The sequence below is a fragment of the Cibotium barometz genome, chromosome 14, assembly GCF_041138505.1.
Source record: "Cibotium barometz isolate CiBa-2024 chromosome 14, ASM4113850v1, whole genome shotgun sequence".
Taxonomy (NCBI): Eukaryota; Viridiplantae; Streptophyta; class Polypodiopsida; order Cyatheales; family Cibotiaceae; genus Cibotium; species Cibotium barometz.
The window spans coordinates 54,983,502-55,002,560 of record NC_141059.1 but is presented as its reverse complement, the minus strand read 5'-3'; the positions used below and the strand labels follow the sequence as shown (position 1 = coordinate 55,002,560).

General features: G+C 38.2%; 1 protein-coding gene across 1 annotated transcript; it reads right to left on the bottom strand.

Annotated features, from left to right (window-relative positions):
• Positions 1-15,118: 15,118 nt before the first annotated feature.
• On the bottom strand, positions 15,119-18,128 carry LOC147632214 (large ribosomal subunit protein eL37x-like). Its single transcript, XM_086808870.1, has 4 exons — positions 17,992-18,128; positions 16,009-16,144; positions 15,809-15,910; positions 15,119-15,698 (listed from the first exon to the last, which is right to left on the bottom strand). Exons 1-4 carry the CDS (start codon positions 17,992-17,994, stop codon positions 15,652-15,654), a joined length of 288 nt encoding a protein of 95 aa, XP_086664996.1. The 5' UTR covers positions 17,995-18,128; the 3' UTR covers positions 15,119-15,651.
• Between the last annotated feature and the right edge of the window lie 931 nt (positions 18,129-19,059).

Below are 19,059 nucleotides of genomic sequence, written 5' to 3'. Positions count from 1 at the left end.
TGGGAAAATATGATGGGATCTACCAATCTTGTTCAATTCATGCAATTCTTTGAGAACCCATGTGAAGCTTTTGGAAATCTAAAGTGCCCCACCAAGGTGCATGCATTGAAGAACCGACGCTCAGTGGGAAAGGTGAATCGCCAGTTCATCACTTTGTTACATACAATTAAGGTAAGTTTTAAAACTCTGAAGACATCCTTCATCTATGGATTCTCTAGGCAAGGATCTGGGTGAAGTGTAGCTATATAAATCCACATGATCGAGCAATAGCATGACGAAACTATAAGGTATAAAATCTTGAATATGAAGACCCTAAACTCACAATGTGAGGACTGGGAGAAACTCAATGGAACATAAATGAAGTGATGTTTCTTCCTAGGATTAAAGAGAAACACTTTGCACAACTTGATCATAATATTAAATCCAGATCTTTTGATCAATATTACAAAGAATCAATCCATTTAGATGCCAACATCATGGAGGAAAATTGTGAAATCAAATTTTCCTCATCTGAATTGATGGAAGCAAGGTCTAAAGATTGATCTTTGAATTGTCAATCACAAAATTCTACACGCCTTTCTTAAAAACCTTGGAAAGAAATTTCAAAAAGGGGGATGATCTCAACCAAACACAATTTGTGAAACATACAAATTGCCAACAATATCACCCCCAACTCACAATGTCCATACCCTAAGGCAGTAGTATATCTATGTTATGATCATTGTAAAATTTTGGGCCATGACACATTATAGCAAGCAATAATAATATAAAAATTTTGGGTCATGACACCACAAAGTGTGCAATAATAATATAAATGTTATCTCAAAAATCCAATGAAACCCATGCACACATCAGGTTTCCTTGACCCACCAAGGGATAAAAACTACTAAGAAAGTAGTTAGAAAAATATTAGAGTGCTTCTATTGTTGTGGACCGCACAAGTTGGCAAAATTCTCTATTTGGAGTACTTCACAACTTGTAGTTCATAACAACTTACAAACCCTATGTGAATGATGTGCTATCAATCACATGTTGATAGACTGCCCTTGGAGAGCTGCTTTATTACAAGCTACCTTACAATACTCATCTTAAGTGTGCAAAATAATGAATAAATGTCCATCAATCTCACTTACCCACTTGCAAGGTACTTGCAAAACTCAAATCTCACACTATTTAAAGTGTGCAAAATGGAAAACTGTCCATGGTCCCACTAAATGCTCACCCACTTGCAAGCTAAGGCATGAAAAAAAATCTAAAAAGCTTACAAAAATTGATTCTACACAATGGGTGGAGGAGAACGTCTTAAAATAGAATCCCAATAATAATCATGTGCTTCTAAAGACTAAGGAAACAAAAACTCACGAGGTTAAGACCTCTCACAAGGAAAGAGGCACATAAAAGACCCAATTCTGAAAGAAGTAAATGGTACACATAATGCTAAAGTATCCACCTAAAAAACTACCCATAAAAAAATAAAACCCACATGTGTAACACTTGTTGCAAGTTTTCAAAAGCAAGTTTATTCTCATTGCATGGGTAAGAATAATGGGAACCTAGTGGAGAATCAGAAGATGAAATAATATCCAACACCTCACTTAGTGGTCCTACCCATCCAATCTAGGCACTAAAACCCAACCTATCACCCTAGGCTGCAAACAACATTCTTACAACATGTGAGGAGGAAAACAATACATAAGCTTGAGAAATTATGATTAGGATTGTCAAATATCCAACTAGATCAATTGGTGTGATCAAAAAACATAATGTCAAATCTATAAAAGTAACCCTGACACAAAAAGAAGTCTAGAGGAGTACAGATACTATTTTTATCGAAACCAAGAAATCCTTTAAAAAAAGAGAAAAAGTCTAAGGGGGTATCTAAAGATGATACTATGAACAGAGAGAAAAGTTGAAACACCTCATTACATATCTATATTGGGAGATACACTCTTACCCTACAAAGCTGATGATAGAGCTTCTATCTTTGCATCCCTTACCCTACAAAGTTGATGATAGAGCTTCCATCTTTGAACCCCTATAATCTAATCGTGCCTTGTACCTAGACATAAAAGACTACATAGATGGGTATTTTAATACCACATGTGAATCTCCAACAAATTCACAACCTTCTAAACAAGTCTGTAAGGATGGTGAGTGGACCTACAGTGCCATTGTACACATGCCATTGTACACACTAGGCACAACATTAAGCACTCTTAACAATGTTGAGATCTAGAGTGAGGATGATATGCTTTAGACCACTCTTTATAATGAGTAAACCAAGGAATAAAGATTCAATTCTTATTTTTGAATTTGAAATTGAGCTCATATCCATTTACTACCCCCTAAAGCTCCTTTTGCATGACTAAATACGTGACTTTTGTTTGCCATGTATGAAATCCTTCACTACCACTAAAATTTGAGTAGCCATGGCTCAATGAGAGGGTCTTACCCACAAGCTTATACACTTGTTTGGGCAGTGTCTACTCCCATACAAAGATTACATAACAGATTTGGCTTAGCTTGGTCTCTAATCATTGATTAATTACTTTAATCCCATGTTAATCCCCAAAATATTGAAAGTATATTTTGAGCAAACAATTGAAGGGGTTATGCATACAATTGAACCAAGCACATTTGGTAAATGAAATAGCAGTAGGAGAATATGAGATTAGGTCTCTATTACGTGAGATTAGAAGTTCTAATTTTGGATTATAAAACTTAATGAAAATCTCACCGAAAGAGGGTAGCAAGTTGAGATCTCACTACACAATGCACCAAATCCAAATTTTTCACAAGCATATAGAGCATGGCCAAAAACCCCCGAGGGGCTAGGTGGAATTAGATAGTTATTGCATGAGCTCATCGGTATGATCTTTTCCCCCAAATTTTGAAGCAACACCTAAAGGCAATATTGCGCACAATTCTACCCGAGTTGGTCTAATTACTCCTTCACACATGGTCATCTAGAGCTTCTCTTAATGTTCTTAGAAGCTCTTGGTCAATGGTGTAGAAGACAAGGAGAACCAAATGCTCCTATGAAAACTAATATTTTTAAGCTTGTGGATAAGGTTTATTAGAGATGCTTAAAAAACTTGATTATGCCTAATGAAAACACTAATTTTTGCTAATGCTAAAAATTGAGAGTGACATACTGACCTAAGCTTTGATACTAAGTTGAAAGATGTGGATTTGAAGTGAGAATTGAGTGCATGAACGTGAGAAGTGAGACCTATGGTGGGTGGAAGATGGAAGAAGACATAATTAAAGCATAGTATTAACACAAATGAAGATAATCAAGATATGAATCAAAGCTAATCACAATCTCTCGAACTTGCATTGCTGAAAATGAGCTTGGTACATCAATTTGTAGCCATATGCTAGGCTACTATCTACTTTCCCTCATACATCATTTCTTACCACACCTCTTCGCCTCTTTAGCCTCTCCAAAGGGACTTCCAAGATCTAAGATAAGTCATCTAACCACCACTAGCACTCTGGTTCCTTTTAGAAAGAAAGAAGGTTCATGAACACATAATTATGCCACATTGTAGAAATAAGAGGGTTAGTCACATGAAAAGAAAAGGTTAAGAGTTTGTGGAGGGGCCCTTGGAATTACTAGCAATGAAGCCAAACTACAGCGTGTACTCTACCAACTACTTTAGCTTGTCATTAGGCTCCTCTACTTGTAGCCTTAGCCTGCTACTTTGCTAACTCAACTATTTTTTCAATCTTGCAATCTGTGCATCCTTTTCTATGAGCAAAGTTGTAATGGCCACTTCCCATGTTTCCCTTATACAAGAGTTGGGCATACATGTTATTTACTTCTTAAGCTACCTAAGTTTGTCAATTTGAGTTTTTTTATGGGTATTTTGTACGCGTGAAAAAACATGAAAGACACCCATAAAAAATTATGTCATGAGTACCATGAGAAATTCAAGCCAAAATATTTTCATTAATTGAGAATGTTGAGTTGTCCACAAACATGAGCTTTAGCCTGTTGCTTTGCTAACTCGACTATTGTGTCAATCTTACAATCTGTGCATCCTTTTCTATGAGCAAAGTTGTAATGGCCACTTCCCATGTTTCCCTTACAAGAGTTGGGCATACTTGTCATTTACTTCTTATACTTCCTTTGTCAATTTTTCATAGTCATGAAAATTTGAGTTTTTTATGGGTATTTTCACACGTGAAAAACATGAAAAATACCCATTAAAAATTATGCTATGAGTTCCATGAGAAATTCATGCCAAAATATTTTCATTAATTGACAATGTTAAGCTTTCCACATGAGCTAAATTGATCATTAAGATTCACTCCAAGTGATTTTGTTGTAAAAGGATAAAAACTTTTAGCGTGAAAACCCAAAAGTTTTTCACGATCATGAATTTCTTGAGAAATTCATACCAAAAATATTTCATAATTTTGGACTTCTGAAGTAATCAACTAGTTTAAATAGATTGTGGAACTCCCTTAGTGATGAATTGGCATTTAAAATTTGAAAAAAGTTCAACTTGAAAAACCAGTCTAGTTTTTCATGGTTGTATCTTGGGTTATTCATGTGTGACTATCCATTGATTTTCACATCCTGAATATCCTTGAGATATATTATTTCTTGATGATGCACCTAGTCTAGCCAAATAAGGAGTCACGATTGATTTGAAGGATAACCTTAAGTTTAGAGGTGGGTGGAAAAGTAGGGCGAGAGTTATCCATGTCTATAAATAACTCAACCTTTGGGTAACCAAAGGTTGAAAAACAAATTGTGGTTCCAAGGATTGATATTTGGCCTACTGAAAACACCCTTTCATTTACTTAATCAAGAAAAACTCTCGGAGATAAAATCATTCCGGATGATAATGCATCAAATTACCTAGAATCTTGCTACCAAGGGAACATTGGATCAGGTCCTTTAGCTAGCACACATCAAAGTGTGTTTATTTGGAGGGATCTACATTCAAGAGAGACTAGTATGGAGGATGCTCAATTGTTGAAGAGTGTGTAGAGGAGAGAGTTTCAAACTCTTCTACACTATCCAATGGCTTATCGAATATAACTAAAGGATTATTTACAATATAGCCCAATACAGAACAAGAGGCTTATTCTACTGATGAGGGTCATGAATTAATTTGAGGTTCCTAATAGAGAGGGATGGTACAAGCAACACCTCCACTTTAAACTTTTATCTAGAGGGAAGCCTTAAACCCTTCTTAGGAGCCAATATCTTACACACTAAGGATTCCAAGGGATACAAAGTGTTGAGAAATGTGGTGTCGACTAATGTTTATGGGACACGTGTGTTTGTCAGCAATGAGTATGTATTTGGATGTGGGTAAACCTTAGGTTATGGTGTGGCAAAGGTTAGAATGAATAGTCAATGTAAATGGTTAAGAAGAGTCTAGAATGTGGTAAAAAGGGAAATATCTCGTAATTCCCTCTTCTTTAAGCCCTTCCTCTACTCTCTAGTCAACTAAATAATCCTTCCAAAGCTAAAGGTTAAGCGAGAAAGCTTCAACCACCTTCTACTCCAATCATGCTCAACGCACTCACCCAAGCAAGCAAGCATGCACACTCTCACTTAAACAAGCAAGCATACACATTCAACACACCCCATTAATTCACACATGCACCCTATAATCAAGAAAGTAAGAAGGCAAGAGCTCTAGAGAATCAGAAAGCTTTACACTTGAGAAATGATAGGATTCCCCCATTCACATTATCAAAAGTTATATATACAAAAGGGCTTTGCCTGACTGCCCAACTTAAGTGGGTGCACAATTCCTATCTCTACCTATATATACAAGGCTTGTGGCTATGGCTATCTTTGATACATCAATGGTCTACAGCCTATACATGATATGAATACATCTTAGGCTAAAGGTTGGGAATTTAACTGTATCGAAAAGAGTTAACATTCTCCCCTACCTAGATGTCCTATTTTCCTCGGAAAGCTGTGAAAGATAGGTACATTGATGTGAGGATCTTCACTTCATCTTCATAATGACTACATTAGTTGCACTTTCTTTAGATGCTAGAGTGGTTTACCATTATTCTGCATATGAACACAAAATTAGAGCCTAAGGGGATAAACTCTTAAGAGAACATCTCCTCAAAGGCTCGTATCCAAAATGCCTCCAAAAATTGGATCCTTGCAAACAACCCATAAATGTGGCATAGTGTAGTTCCAAGATTGATGTCAAAGGCAAAGCAATGTTCATTGTACTTGTGCCATTATATAGGTCCTTTATCATCTTGGAAACCCTATAAGGGCTTGTCCTTCTCTATTTCTAGTTCCTCAGTGGTCTTATCCTTTTTGGTCAAAATGGCATAGTTTGCCATGAGCTGGGTTGTAACCCTAAGCAAACTTTAATAGTGCCTAAGAATCCATGTCCCTAATGGTGGCCCCATCAGTGCATCCTTGGACTTCACGGTTACATAGATATGTGCCTCTCTTAGTCTGATCTGCTCTTGCAAGATTTGGATTTGGTCTTTCAGCTTTAGCAACTCTTTGTGCTAATGCATTATGAAGCTAGGAAAGTTGGGCCACAAAGTGATGATGATCAATTCACCGATACACATGTTTGGTTTCCAATTGTAATTAGATCTTGACTCTCAACTATCACACAGGCTGGCATTTAGGCAACCCGTTTTGTAAGTTTCTTTGCATTTGGGGATAGTGGTCCCTTGCACTATTCTTTCAAACTCTCCTAGTCCTTGTACTATGCCTTCGTGTTGCCCTTGTATAGTCATATCTACTTGTGTGGTGCTAATAGGGCAGAGGGGCCTTCTATTTCCTTGCCCTTGCCTTTATCTTGTGGTTATAGCCTTGCAGTCAGTATCAGATTTGGATGTCATAACCAAATCAATACCCCTTAAGATAATTTTTTTTCTCTGACCCAATGACCCTGAGTCTTCTTAGTGTCTTGTTCTTCTTCGTCTACCCAGGCCTTCTTTGCTAGGAGAGTGACGACTTCTTTTATTCTCCCTTCGGTTGCCTGTGTGGAGTAGTCTTGCCCCTCTGAGGTCCTTTCCATTGGTGTGGGAAATTGTTGAAGCATTTGAAGTAAAGCTAGCTAAATTCTTCTTCGAAGGACTACACTTTTGTGTGTATCCAAAACACAAGAGGAGACAACCAGTTGTGTGACCCATTGGTAGGCCATTGGGTGGCACTCCCTCTATACTAACTCTAAAAAGTTTTATATTGTGGCTTCTACATCTTGCTCTTTGTAAGCCCAATAGAGTTTAAGAAGCATGCCTATGTCCACCTCTATAAAGCCGTTGGGCTTGTAAAATGAGTACCTGCATTAGGCTTTTGTGAGGGAGAAAACAAAAGGGAGTTGGATATCATCCCAATGAAATTTTGTCAACTTAGTGGGACTGAATAATGTTGTCCTTTCCACATTTTTGACATTGTTTTTTGTACATGCATGGCTTACCCTAGGCAACCTTAGTGTAATCAATCTCTTTATCTCTCAAACCACTACACTAGGAGCTATGCCACATATAAACAACTACAAGGAGAGGAATAGACAAAAATCACCTACCATGATTTAGATTAGTACGCCCTGTGTGAGAAGTGGATCGGCATGTCGAATTGAAGATCTCACTAAGGAGCGTGTTGAAGTCATGTGCGAGCAATCAAATTGATTGGGGTTGATTTTGACAAAGTTATGGCATCTTATGATTTTGACAAAGTTATGGCATCTTATGAGTTATGACTTTAGGCTAGGGTATCCAACCTTTTATAGAATGTCAATTCGGTGTCAATTCGGTCACGTGGCAAATGCCTCGAGTCGGTGATCTAGACCGAACGTGGACGGGACAATCAAAACTAATCGATTGTAAACTAAACGATCTGAGCTAGACATTCTAAAAGGATATAATCCGGACTTGTGTGATGCAGCTTGAATTATCTGATCTAGATGATTAAAATTTTGACGATTCAAATTTCGATGATCTAGAAGATGACGATTTGAATGTGTCTGATCTTGATTGAACGATCTAAATGTGTCAAAATTTTGGAATTTTAGATAGGCAAGACAAGCAATCCAAATGTTGGGATCATGTTGAATGGGTTGGAATTGGCTATCCAAAACTTGGTAGTTGCACTTTAAGGTCTTTAAGCCATTCTGTGGCGAGGTTTTCTTGTCAAGTGCGACACTTGTATTTTTCTTAGAGGAACCTTTCTGCATGCTAGAGGTTAAGGGGAAGCCTTCAATTGATTTACCTCGCTCAAATAAGTACCCATTCTTGCTCTAGCTCAACTAGCTTGTGCTTAGCTTTGAGCACGACGATGATGGTTCTCGATGCACCTTGGCACTCATGCTCTATGTTGATGGCCCCCCTTTGTTGACCTTATCTTTAGCACAATTAGATCAAGCTTTGTTCTCGGTAATATACTTGGTCCTTGAGGGAGCGTGGTTATCCATCCTTGGGTGGCTAGATCATTTCTTCATTTAGTGTTTATCCCTCACTTTGGGATCCACACTAGCTTTTCATTTATGGTTTATTATTTTGCAGGTTTAGTATATTGGCTTTCGGGATACACACCTACTATGGTATATTGTATGTTTGGTATACTAGCTTTCAGGATCCACACCTACTTTGGTTGCTTTACCTTGGCTTTTGGAGAGGTGTGGGGTGAAATAGTTGGAGCCTTTAGTACCTATACCTATCAATGTTCACCCTTGGGCATGGTGCTGAAGTGAAGGCAACACGGATTGTTAGTTCTTTGGCTATTTTTTGGCTTCTCCTATGATTCTTCTTTGGTTTTTGCTTGGGCTTCTCTACATAGCTTTTTGGCTTGTTGGCTCCTATTTATGATAGAGTTAGGAAGGGTTGAGGTTTTTTTAGATGAGGCTTACAATTTAGGGATGATTGAATTTATTGGCTCGATTAGGCGTGCTTGCAATAGTGTGAGCAATTTTTGGATCTCTAAAGGGAGACTTGTCCTCGTTCTCCTTCTCTATAAGGACACTCATGGTTCTTCGCTTGAATTTGATAGTTGCAATCCTTTCAACCCAATTAATGCTACAGTCATGTTTAGCATTCGAAGGATGATTTCTTTTAGCATAGTTATTACAATCATGATAAAGAAACTACCTTCCACGGGATAAGAGTTTATGTGGAACTTAAGTTTTATGGTATAGTCCTGAAATAGTTTGCATTAAGGCCGTTGTGGGATCCATGTCTGATAGGACATTAGATTTCTTCTCATCCCAATGTCTAGTAGAGGAATCTTGGCTAAACTTTTTATGGTGGGTGGGGAAGTCTAAAAGCCTTGTGGGCTTCACTTCTTCTCTATCAATAGTGTTTACATTAGCCATGTGGACGAGTAGAATACCAAAAGCCTTGTGGGATTCACCTCTTCTCTATCATTAGTATTTACATTAGCCATCTAGTGTCTCATAGGACATTAGATTTCTTCTCATCTCCCAATGTCTAGTAGAGCAAGCTTGGCTTAACTTTTTATGGTGGGCAAGGAAGTCTAAAAGCTTTGTGGGCTTCACCTTTTCTCTGTCTCAATAGTGTTTACATTAGCCATGTTGACAAGTAGAATACCTCTCTCCCATTTAGCTTTCTCCTTGTGAGCCTTGGCTTTGTATTGAGCATGTTTTCTCCTTGTGAGCCTTGGCTTTGTATTGAGCATGTTTTCTCCTTGTGAGCCTTCGCTTTGTACTAAGCATGTTTTCTCCTTTCTATTTCCTTCTTTTTTGTGTACTCGGGTTGGTGGATGGCTTTGAGTGAGTAGGAGAGAGGTCCATAGAATTTTCTAACTTTACTTCCATTGAGGAATCCTTCCATTTGAATCCCATCCACAATGTTTCTTAGTAGACACTCAAAGTTAGTTCATAGATCCATCCCTCTAAGCTTACTTTTTTTTTGTTTTTCTTTGGGTTATACAATAGGATCAAATCTCCTACCTTGAATCTCTTATGTTCAAATCAAACCATATTTTTCTCCTTTCCTTTTTAGCATACATGCCTACTAATGAGTATAGCTTGAACTCATCAAATTTTTAAAGTTCTATGAGTCATTTAGACAACTCATGGCCATTCCATTTGTTTGGCTACACTCAAAGTTGGGATCATGAATTCTACAGGGAGAATTGCATCTAGTCCAAAGACCAAGTTAAGGTGTAGTCCCTATCAATGTTTTATAGGTGGTTCGATATGCCCATAGTCTTAATGGAAGCTTTTATTCCTAATCTCATCCTAAAAGCTTTGATTGTTTTCAAGAGTACTGCACATAAGACCTTGTTTGTGCTCTCAGCTTGTCCATTTGTCTATAGATAATAAGGGGAAGACTTATGGTTGGGTAACCATCAATTCTTCTAAAAGAAACTCCACCACATCATATATCAAATGAGTCCCTTGATCACTTATGAGTTCTAGGGAACACCCAAACCTTGTGATGATGTTCTCATTGAGGACGTTGGTGAAGAACTTGGTGGCAGTCCTAGCATCAGCTTGATTGTGGCCTTAGACTCGGCCCAGTTGTACATAGTCTATAGCTACAATAATATATCATGCTTGCATGCTTTTTGTGCAAGGCTAAAGGGTCTAACAAAATCCATTTCCCACTTAGTAAATGGTTTAACATACTAATTGATTATAAGGGCATCCTATCTCTTTGTTATGGTATTGTGAAGTGCTGACACTCATAGTAGTAATTGTGCAAATCTAAGAGATTTTTACATTTCTACCAAAAAAAAAACATTTAGAATAATCCTAGAGATTAGATTTACTTTTTCATTTGATTGTTGTTGTTTTTCTTATTACAATAGAGTAAATAGGTAGGCTAGCATGGTATTAGGAGAGATTAATCAAGCATAAAATCAAGAGAGATTAATCAAGCATAAATAAGGATAAGAAACTCTTTATTGTTGCTAGTTTTCACTAATCCACCATTGGTTTTCATGCTTAGTAGTGTCAAGGGATTAAAATCAAACAATTATTGTGATTGGGTCTCACATTGACTTTAAAATTATAATCCCCATGTTTAAAAGGACCAAACTTAAGGTGGTTTAGGGTATGAAAAATCATCAAAAATACCCAAAAAAACAAATCTTTAGGTTGTCTAGTTTTTTATACTGATTGGTTTTTCACACCCGTGAAAAACATTTTTCGCACCAAAAATTATTCATAAAATCATGTCATGATTATAGGGATTACATGGACAAGAATAGAGGGTTGACCATATAGATAACCTTATCCAAAATTGATAGTTTTCACACTATGAAAATCAAACATGAAAAAGAGTTTTTCACATTAGGGTTTACATGGTACGATCAATTCACATTGTATAAGTTTCTCATAGTACAGTAAGAAAAACGAGCTCTTCAACGACCATAAAAACTAGAGATTTTTATACATGTGAAAAAGAGTTTTTGCTGGAGTTTTTCACGATATGACCAATACGAGTTTTTCATGGCTTTGAAAAAATAGAGTTTTTCTCGTCGTCCTAAAAAACCATAGCTAGGGTGAAGAAAGGGGTACAAAAGCCCAAGGAGAATTGGGAGGAAGAAGCCTTGGAGAGGCTAGAAAATACTACTTATGGAGACAAGAATATAAAGAATTTGGGTCAAGACACATCATAAAGTTTGCAATAATAATACAAATGTTATCTCAAAAATCCAAGGAAACCCATGCACCCATCAAGTTTCCTTGACCCACCAACAATAAGTAAGTTTGAGAAAGTATAAAAGTAACCAGACACAAAAAGAAGAGGAGTACCCATACTATTTTTATCAAAATCAAGCAATCCTTTAAAATAAGAGAAAAAGTCCAAGGGAGTAGTATCTATAGATGACCAAAGAGAAAAGTTGAAACACCTCATTACATATCTGTATTGGGAGATACACTCTTACCCTGTAAAGCTGATGATAGAGCTTCTATCTTTGCACCCCTTACCCTGCAAAGTTGATGATAGAACTTCCCCTACAATCTAATCATGCCTTGTACCTAGACCTAAAAGACTACATAGAAGGGTTTTTTAATACCACATGTGAATCTCCAATAGATTCACAACCTTCTAAACAAGTCTCTGTAAGGATGGTGAGTAGACCTACAGTGCCATTGTACACACTAGGCACCACATTAAGCACTGTTAACAATGTCAAGATCTAGAGTGAGGATAATATGCTTTAGACCACTTTTAATGAGTAAATGAGGGAATAAAGATTCAATTCTTATGCTAGAAATTGAATGGAAAATTTGAAATTAAAACTGGCTGAAATTGAAGTTGAAACTAAGACATCCATGATTCCATTTGAGGAGTCTCTCAAAGTTTGGGTAGATTTCGCAGTAAGAAAAATGATGAATGGAAAAAAGTAATGATTATTGCTAAAGCCAACCACAATGTCGTAACCTAGGGAAACTTGGATATCTTTGTGATAGATACTAGTGGAAAAACACATTCAAAATTTGGGCTATTTCATAATTTTGATTAAGGGGATAAACATGGAATGTTAATTCCACATTAGGGCTATTTCACAATTTTGATTGAGGGGATAAACATCAAATTTGAATTCCATGTTACTCCTAAGCCCTTAAGGAAATCATCTTGGGTGGCTTTGGATAAACAGTTCTCAGTACTCTACTAAACAATCCATGCAAAATGTCACCTTAGAACACCCAGTGATTACACTCATACTACTTTTATGAGAAGAGGTGTTGTTGATAGAAATGGAATCTCAACAATCTAAACCCATAGCTTGAATCTCTAGTGCCTAAACTTGACTTTGGTCGAAATCTTCCTAGAATAGAGGTTGGAAATGAAGTGTTCATGCCAATCAAAACAATACAAGCTCAAAATCTACATGTGGCATAAACACGATCTCATAACCTTATATATGTGGAATCATTAGGCCGACCTATAAAGGAATCCCTTCATAATTAACATAAGCATGCCGTGTTTGGGACACTTGAAACAAACAATCGATATGCAAACCAACCTGTTAAATGTAGGTTCTTTACGCTTGAGCATGTATTGGAAACATATTTAATTCTGGGGTGTGAATGGATTGTTGCCGCCCGAGCTAAAGTCTAGCAATATTCACCTTGAAGGTTGATCACACAAAGTTGATAGTAACATTTTGTGACAATGAAGATCCAACACTAAATGACCTCTATGATATTCAACGCGAAAGGCTACTAGCTTCCTCCCACTAAGCTCCTCTACTTAAAGACATGCCTTCTCCCATTAACATGCCTCTTTGAAAGATCCACTATTCCTTTTACTCCGACCTCGGCATCAAAGAAACATGCTCTTATCTCCAACTTAATAAGGACAACCATGTCTCACCAATCATGTTGACACTAACAACAAAAACCAAACTTATTCTAGCAAGGGGAACTCCATAAAAACCTCAACATAAATAAACCCTCTTTCCAAGAGTATAGCCCCTTCAACAACTACCACTACTAAGTAGGACTTGCCCTCTACGTCAACGATAGTCTCCCATGATGCAATCTCCAAGAACTCCTCTTTGACCAACCTCACCAAAGGAAAAACATGTTTCTATCACAAAAAGTTTGTCATCGCCAACCCCTCTTATAAACATCCTTAAGGCATCAACAACAACACCAAAGGTCATCACTATAACTAGCAAAGGTAAATCTAGTGATGTGACCTCGACTTTGATAGCCCCTCTGCTCATACCCAAGCCTCATCATTATCACTGCCCAAATCCATAAACATTAGTGCTTCATTCATGATGGTAAGCTCATGGCTAGACCTTTACCACAACCAAAGAAAGTAACTCCACCACGAAAATCATTGTCCACATATTTACAAAGTAACAAAACATGGGTAGAAAAATAGATGCTTGTAGCTCAAAGCTACAAGCAATTGTTTGTAGCTTCGTCGAGTAGGCTAATTTCCCTCGAAACTTTCATCCTGAATAGCTTAGCAAGTCTCATTACCCCATCGACCAGAGATTCGAGGGTTTACCCACTCCAATTTTGCCAGAAAATTCTGGGTTCCCTTCCTCCGTCTCTACCTGGAGCCAAATTCTCAAGGGTTCACCTAGGGTGCTCGTAAGCCGCCCAAATGACATTGGGGTCCCTCACAATGCGACAAAGGTTTGCATGTTCCCCTAGCTCATTCTGAACCCATCAAGTTTGATGTCACAATTAATCGACAATCAAAAGAATGCTTAGCACAATAAAAAAACTCCAATTTGTTGCGCCGCAAAGAACTACTTTGATTTTTCACCACTTAATCTTGCAGTTTCACATTCCCATTGAATTACCATCACTATTGTGTTATACTATATTACCAAACGAAGGGAGTTGATTCATTGTGAAAACCTCATGTTTTTTCATGCCATAGAGAACTAAACTCTGATTTTTCAGATCACAAGGCAATATATATTAAGCATGAAAATTGCAACTACACGACTCACTTTATCGTGTGTGCCAAAAACCCCCCAAATAGTTCCACGTGAAAAACTAGTTGAGTTTTTCAAGTGGTAGTGTCTTCCTAGTTGAGTTTTTCACGTGGTAGTGTCTTCCATATTGAAGGAGAGTACTAATTTCATCAAGACCCATCACCAAAGATGAGGAAACCAATGTTCTGCATACACAATCACCATGGAAATTTCCTAATTTCCACTTCCGCTAGACTTTCATGCCCATGAAAATTTCACCAAGACTTGTATAATTATCTCCCCCCCCCCCCCCCAAAACATCTTCCCTCAACCCCCACATTCCACATTCAGAAATAGTGGAAGGACTGTTAAGTTCTTTCAAGAAGGTCTACGTTATTATACTCCTTTTGATTCCTTTTCCACACCGACTAGCCACACTCCTCTCACACTATGGTAGCTACACAAGCATAAGGATCGAGTAGAGAAGCAAGAGCGAGCCTCAATTGCACACTAGGGATATCATGGTACACCTACCACATGATCCTCGTCAACAGTCCAAGAGTGTGTTTAAGACGAATTGCAGAACCACATACCCCCAACAACTCCACCAAGATACTTCTTACGACCCCAAAAGCATGGAGCCGACACACCACTATTTTTGTCCAATCCCATATCAATAATTTGAGAGCCACATCTGACATTATGTCATGGCAATCGCCCAAAACAAGTTACTTTGCTACCAAGAGTAGTTATGCGAATTGACTATGAATAAGCAAATATCCATAACTGCCATTGTGTCAATCTGTACACACCACAAACAATCCCTACCCCAAATAGCCAGGACCTACCCTCATAACTTGTTAGAGATGAGCAAGCAATTACACCTGTCCACCTTCACAAAGAAGGTTGTGAATCCACCTTGGGAAGCGCATAACCAAGACAGAATAAACATGATCCTAAATAAAAACTTTTAACAACCTGAACACTGCAGCACAATAGCCATTTCGCATACAAAAGACATGGAGGATCACCACTTTGGAAACCAGTTTATACTACCAGACTAACTTTTAACTTCCTTGGATTTCAAATCCAGATATGTTTAGAGAAGGAATAAACACTTTGCCAGAAGTCCATTAACACGATAGTACCAAGACGGCAGAGAATTAATGTCATGCGTTAACAAACTACACCCTCAATGGGGAAAATTGGCATGGCATAGCAGCTCCATGTCAAAACTGAATTTACTCTGTTGTAAAGCCCCCCCATTGGAAAGTACAATCTCATCCCATGGCAGCAGCCTTGGACTGCTTAGAAGGTGCTGCAGTACCTACAATCATTTCAACAACAAAAAAAAGACTCAGCAAACAAAAATTACATGGTGTGACAGCGAAGACAAATCCTGCTTTTCTGATAAAGCCCATAAGCTATAGTAAATACCCTCTCTGAAATTGTTCTTGAATAGTCTAGGCAGGTGTCGAAGGTGCCGCATTCTCCCCGTTCCAGTGGTTTTCCTCCTGATGGCCTTTGCACTCCAATTGTCTGCCAAAAACAGCCCGGCCCATAACTTAATTCCAAATGAAAATTTACATTATACATCCAGAATATTTCTACTCAGAATACCACACAGTGATACATACAGTGCCGAATCCGCTTAGCAGGATATGCACAAGCCGCACACCGGCTCTTCTGAATGTGAAAACTAGTGCGCCCGCAACGCCTGCACAGCGTGTGTGACTTGTTCCTCCGCTTACCAAAGCTCCCTGTTCCCTTGCCCTGTGTAAACAAACAGAAAACAAGGTCAGGCAACTGATTCACGTACCTCCACGCTATGGACAGATTAAAAGGTAAAAAAGGAATCAACAACTCAGCAAACAGCATCATGACTTTGTTATAATAAGAGTGGAGGCTCAAGCACATTAATTCATAAAAAGGGACCGGCCAGAACTACAGTGGTTCAACAACCTGTTAGTCAGTCCCTTTCTTGGCTAGATAGCCATCATCACAAGGACAACCTCACCCATCCCTTCAACTGCATCAGGTATGCTGTTGTGGAGAATGAACCTGATCAGTTCAACTAGGCAGATGTAAACCATACATGTAACATCACATACCTTCGACATATAACATCATATACCTTCGTAACATAAGAATATAGCCAACCTTTACAATTTTAATATAAAACAAAGCACCAGAAAAAGTTTAGCAATGATAACAAATTTCTAGAAACGTGTTGTTAATCTGAGAGTAGCTACTAAAACAAGAAATTTTTAGCAAATTTCTATGATAGTGTAGTTCATCTGATAGTACAACTGCTAAACAAAGAAACTTGTGAGTTCAAATTTAAATCAAGGAAAAAGAGCGAGCATAATAAACCAGGAAATACTTTGGTTCTAATCAGCACCAAATCAAAAATAGCTCATACGGTCCCAGACTCTTGAATGGACCCAATGCTTACTAAGAAGTAAAATCAAAAAGTGAAAGATAAAAGCAAATACATAAGATTTCAAGAGGGGGGAGATAGAGAGACTGATGGAGCAATTAGTGTAAGCATACAAAATGTAGCAATGCAATTAAGCATAGTTGTGAAAAATGTTTAATTTCAAAAACGCACAACCCTAAAGCCCAGGCTTAGAAGCTCCCCATAGACCTTACTTTTTTAATCTTGGACATTCCAACTCCTAAAATCCCAAAAACATAATTACAATTATTTCAAACATATAAAACCTTTTCTTACAATTGTATCCCTTGCACGGAAGTAGAACAACAAGATTAATAGTTAAAGTATGTTTATTTGTACCAAGACGATAAAATCAATGAAATCGGAAAGTAATTGCTCCATATTTAGCCATATCAAACTTATTTGAGGTAACATAAGGCATTCTTATCCTTTCTGCAGGCATAAGGCAAGACAAGGACGTTTATTGTACCGTCAGCTTCATGACCTACAGACCCAAGAACGTAAATCCGATCTTTGCATAGATGGAAATTATGAATGTCAGGTATAAATAAGTACATCTCACTGCTTATGAAGAAGATAAGGGAGATGAATATTTCATTAACTCAAATTCCCGTAAGTCTTGCAAACAACACAGCACAACTACTACCGGCTTCCGATGGTTTGCCAAAAGGGCTACCTACATTGTGATTCAGCTGCCACTAATGCTCACCTCCAAGAATACCATGTACAAAGACAATGCTCAAAGAGATCCCAACATCAACTCTCTCTCTCTCTCTCTCTCTCTCTCTCTCTCTCTCTCTCTCTTTTAAAAAAACACACACACCCCATACCATCGTTGCCACCATCATCACCCCTCACCCACCCCAACTCTTCGCCACTCTATATCGCTCTCTCTTCCCAATTTCTGAAATCATACATCACAGAGATGTGTGATAATCTAATTGACACGAGCTGTGTCAGATCGACGGCTCGCTTAAACCACAAGCAAGAACCTTCACAACACAAAACCTCAAATGCCCCTGATGCTAAAAACCTTACCTGCCATTTTGACGCAGAAAAAGACAGCAAGAGACAAAGGAATTTAGAGGTTCAGTGCGCGCGCGTGTGTGCGTGTGCGTGTGCGTGTGTGTAAGAGAGAGAGCTCTGAGCGACGGACACATACCATAGTAGCTTGACAAGCCGCTGCAGCTCAACCTATCCTCGGAATGACCTGCAGACGTTCTAGGGTTTGTATATATGAAATACCAAAGGTCATTCTGGGATGGCCGTTTCATACTGGAACGATGGAGTCTACCCTCAAATTCAATTTACAAGAGTTTTTTTTTGGGGGGGGTTTGCTTAATTTTGTTGTAGTGTAGAAAATTCATTTCGAAAGTTTTAAAAAGGTCCTTTTCCTAGGTTTCAAAATGGTCTTTCTTTAGCATTATATATATTGGAAACATCAACTCCAACGTGTGGTTTGCATGCATTCTAATTCAGTGTGGCTAATGGTTTTGATTAGGACACCCATGTAGCATCCCTCTCTGTCCTCCCTCCTACACGAATTCTCGTATGCAGCCCACTCTCTCTCTTGTTCACTCCATGCATTGCACTATGTCATGTCCCATGGACGAGAAGGCTCTCTCGCGTGTCTGTACATAGCAACTTTCTTTTTTTTTGGGGACCAATATATATATGTATATATATATACCAACTTTCTTTGTACGTAGCAACTTTCTCTCTCTCATTCCCTCGTGAACCTTGTCTGGATTTCATAACGATCTCTCAAGTTCAAGAGTAGGAGAGCATGAGAAGAAACTATGCACATAGGGTTAGGCACGAGAGGAGAGTCTGGTGGTCTAGGCTATGGGGGGAGGCATACAATAGTGGTAGCATTTGCATGTAATAAGTTTTTGTTACTCCTTTTCTATACACATTTTGTAATCCCCACCATAGCTTGGGTATTTTACATTACATATGGCTAGGGGCCCACCTTTGTAATGGAAGCTAGCCATAAAAGACTTTAATACATATGAAAAGAATACATTTTGGGCACCCCATAACTGTGGGCGGTCATACAAAGCCTACATGTATATAAGTGACTTATGAGGGTGTGGAAGGTCACTTTTTAGCAATCTACAGTCGAGCTCAAGCTTGGGAGCTCCTCTATTCTTGCTTGTCTTCTTGTTACCTTCTTGTTTCTTGCATGCTTCCATGTCTATGTATATTCTTGGAGTCTTGTAGAGTTTGC